At 58.0% G+C, this 1,690-nt stretch overlaps 1 protein-coding gene across 1 annotated transcript in view; it reads left to right on the top strand.

Moving 5' to 3' along the window:
- The first annotated feature begins 986 nt into the window (after window positions 1-986).
- The window catches only part of NSUN5 (NOP2/Sun RNA methyltransferase family member 5), a 5,136-nt gene continuing 4,432 nt past the window's right edge, over window positions 987-1,690 (top strand). Inside the window, exon 1 of the mRNA XM_026861878.1 lies at window positions 987-1,010. Coding sequence (XP_026717679.1) covers window positions 987-1,010 — 24 coding nt within the window. The remainder of the gene's footprint in view (window positions 1,011-1,690) is intronic.

Raw genomic sequence — 1,690 nt, 5'->3', positions numbered from 1 at the left:
TGAGGAATGGCTGCAGCCAGAGCTGGGGGGCAGCTGCAGTGCTCCCTGGAGCTGTGAGGGGCTGCTGGGAGGGAGCCAAAAAACAGGAGCCAAAAAAGCTGCTGCAGAGAGCTGTTTGCAAGGCAGCAGAGGTCAGCCCCCAGCGGGAGGACACTGGCCTGACCTGGGCAGTGCCTCTTCCAGCTGCTCAGGGGTGTGAGGTGGTGCAGGGAACCACACACACAGCCCAGCGGGTGTGACATTGTGCCTGGGGCTATGGCATTGTGAGGGAAGCCGGGCTGTGCACCCCAGCACAGCGGGGAGCACGGCCTGACCCTGCACACAGCCTGGCAGCAGCCCCCCATGGTCCTTGGCAAGTCGTTCCCACTAACTACAAAGAGTTCCCAGGGCTTGCCACCAACATTTACAAGCCTGCGCCAACTGGGAGAGGCTAGGACACAAAATATACCATTTCTAGCATAAATATTTTGGTGCATGAGGCATCCCCACCAAATTGGGGCATCTGAATGTGCCTTTACACAAGTTCTTACACCCTTCATTCATTTAGGTACAAGATGACTTGACTGATCACAAGCAGCCATACCACTGATTACTAATCAGAGTCAAACTTCACAAAGCGGTTCTAGTTTTGCAGCATTCTTGCTGCTTGTCTATTGATCCGGATGTCCCCAGGGTCAGCTTTGCTTGAGCTACTGATCTGTGACACCAGACAATGCTGGGAGGGTTTCAGAGATGTGTCAGAGGGGCTGGGACGCTGCTGTCACCTTGGTTGACGCAGGGTATCCTTTATACTTCATGAACAGCTCCAAGCTTCCCAGAAGCAAAGTTCTTCTTTCCAGGGCTGGGCTTTCCTTTCGTTTGTTTTACTTAAGCACAAACAATGCCACAATCTCCAATAAAACTCCACTACCCCACTCAACCGCAGTGCGTTGCGTGACTAACACACGTGGATGACGTTAACAGGTCCCCACGGCAGAGCCCGGCCGATGGGTTCTCAGAGCAGCCCGCAGGCGCTGCTCTCATGCCTCAGGCCGCCCCACCGCTCTCGCACAGCTGTGGCCCCCCTGCACGCAGCTCTCCTCTGTGCTGCGGGCGGCTCTGATGCATGGACCAAACTCTACAACTTGGATAGAGATATAGAATGACAGAATTGTCGAGGTTGGAAAAGATCTTGAAGATCATCCAGCCCAACCATCAACCCAACAGTGACAGTTCCCAACTCCCCCAGATCCCTCAGCGCTGGCTCAGCCCGACTCTTCAACCCCTCCAGGGATCCCGGGGACTCCCCCCTGCCCTGGGCAGCCCATTCCAACGCCCAACAGCCCCTTCTGCACAGAAATCCTTCCTCAGAGCCAGCCCGACCCTGCCCTGGGCAGCTTGAGGCCATTCCCTCGGGGTCTGGCGCTGGGGCCTTGGCTCCAGAGACTCATCCCCCCTCTCTGCCCCCTCCTGGCAGGGAGCTGCAGAGGGCCAGGAGGTCTCCCCTCAGCCTCCTCTGCTCCAGACTGAACCCCCCCAGTTCCCCCAGCCACTCCCCAGCAGACCTGTGCTCCAGACCCTGCCCCAGCTCCGTTGCCCTTCTCTGGCCACGCTCGAGTCATTCAATGGCCTTTTTGGGGTGAGGGGCCCAAAACTGAACCCCCTCAGCGAGGGGCGGCCTCCCCAGGGCCGAGCCCAGGGCTCAGATCCC

This window comes from Athene cunicularia (assembly GCF_003259725.1).
Source record: "Athene cunicularia isolate RWA chromosome 19 unlocalized genomic scaffold, athCun1 chr19_part1, whole genome shotgun sequence".
Taxonomy (NCBI): domain Eukaryota; kingdom Metazoa; phylum Chordata; class Aves; order Strigiformes; family Strigidae; genus Athene; species Athene cunicularia.
This window is presented reverse-complemented; position numbering and strand designations above follow the sequence as displayed.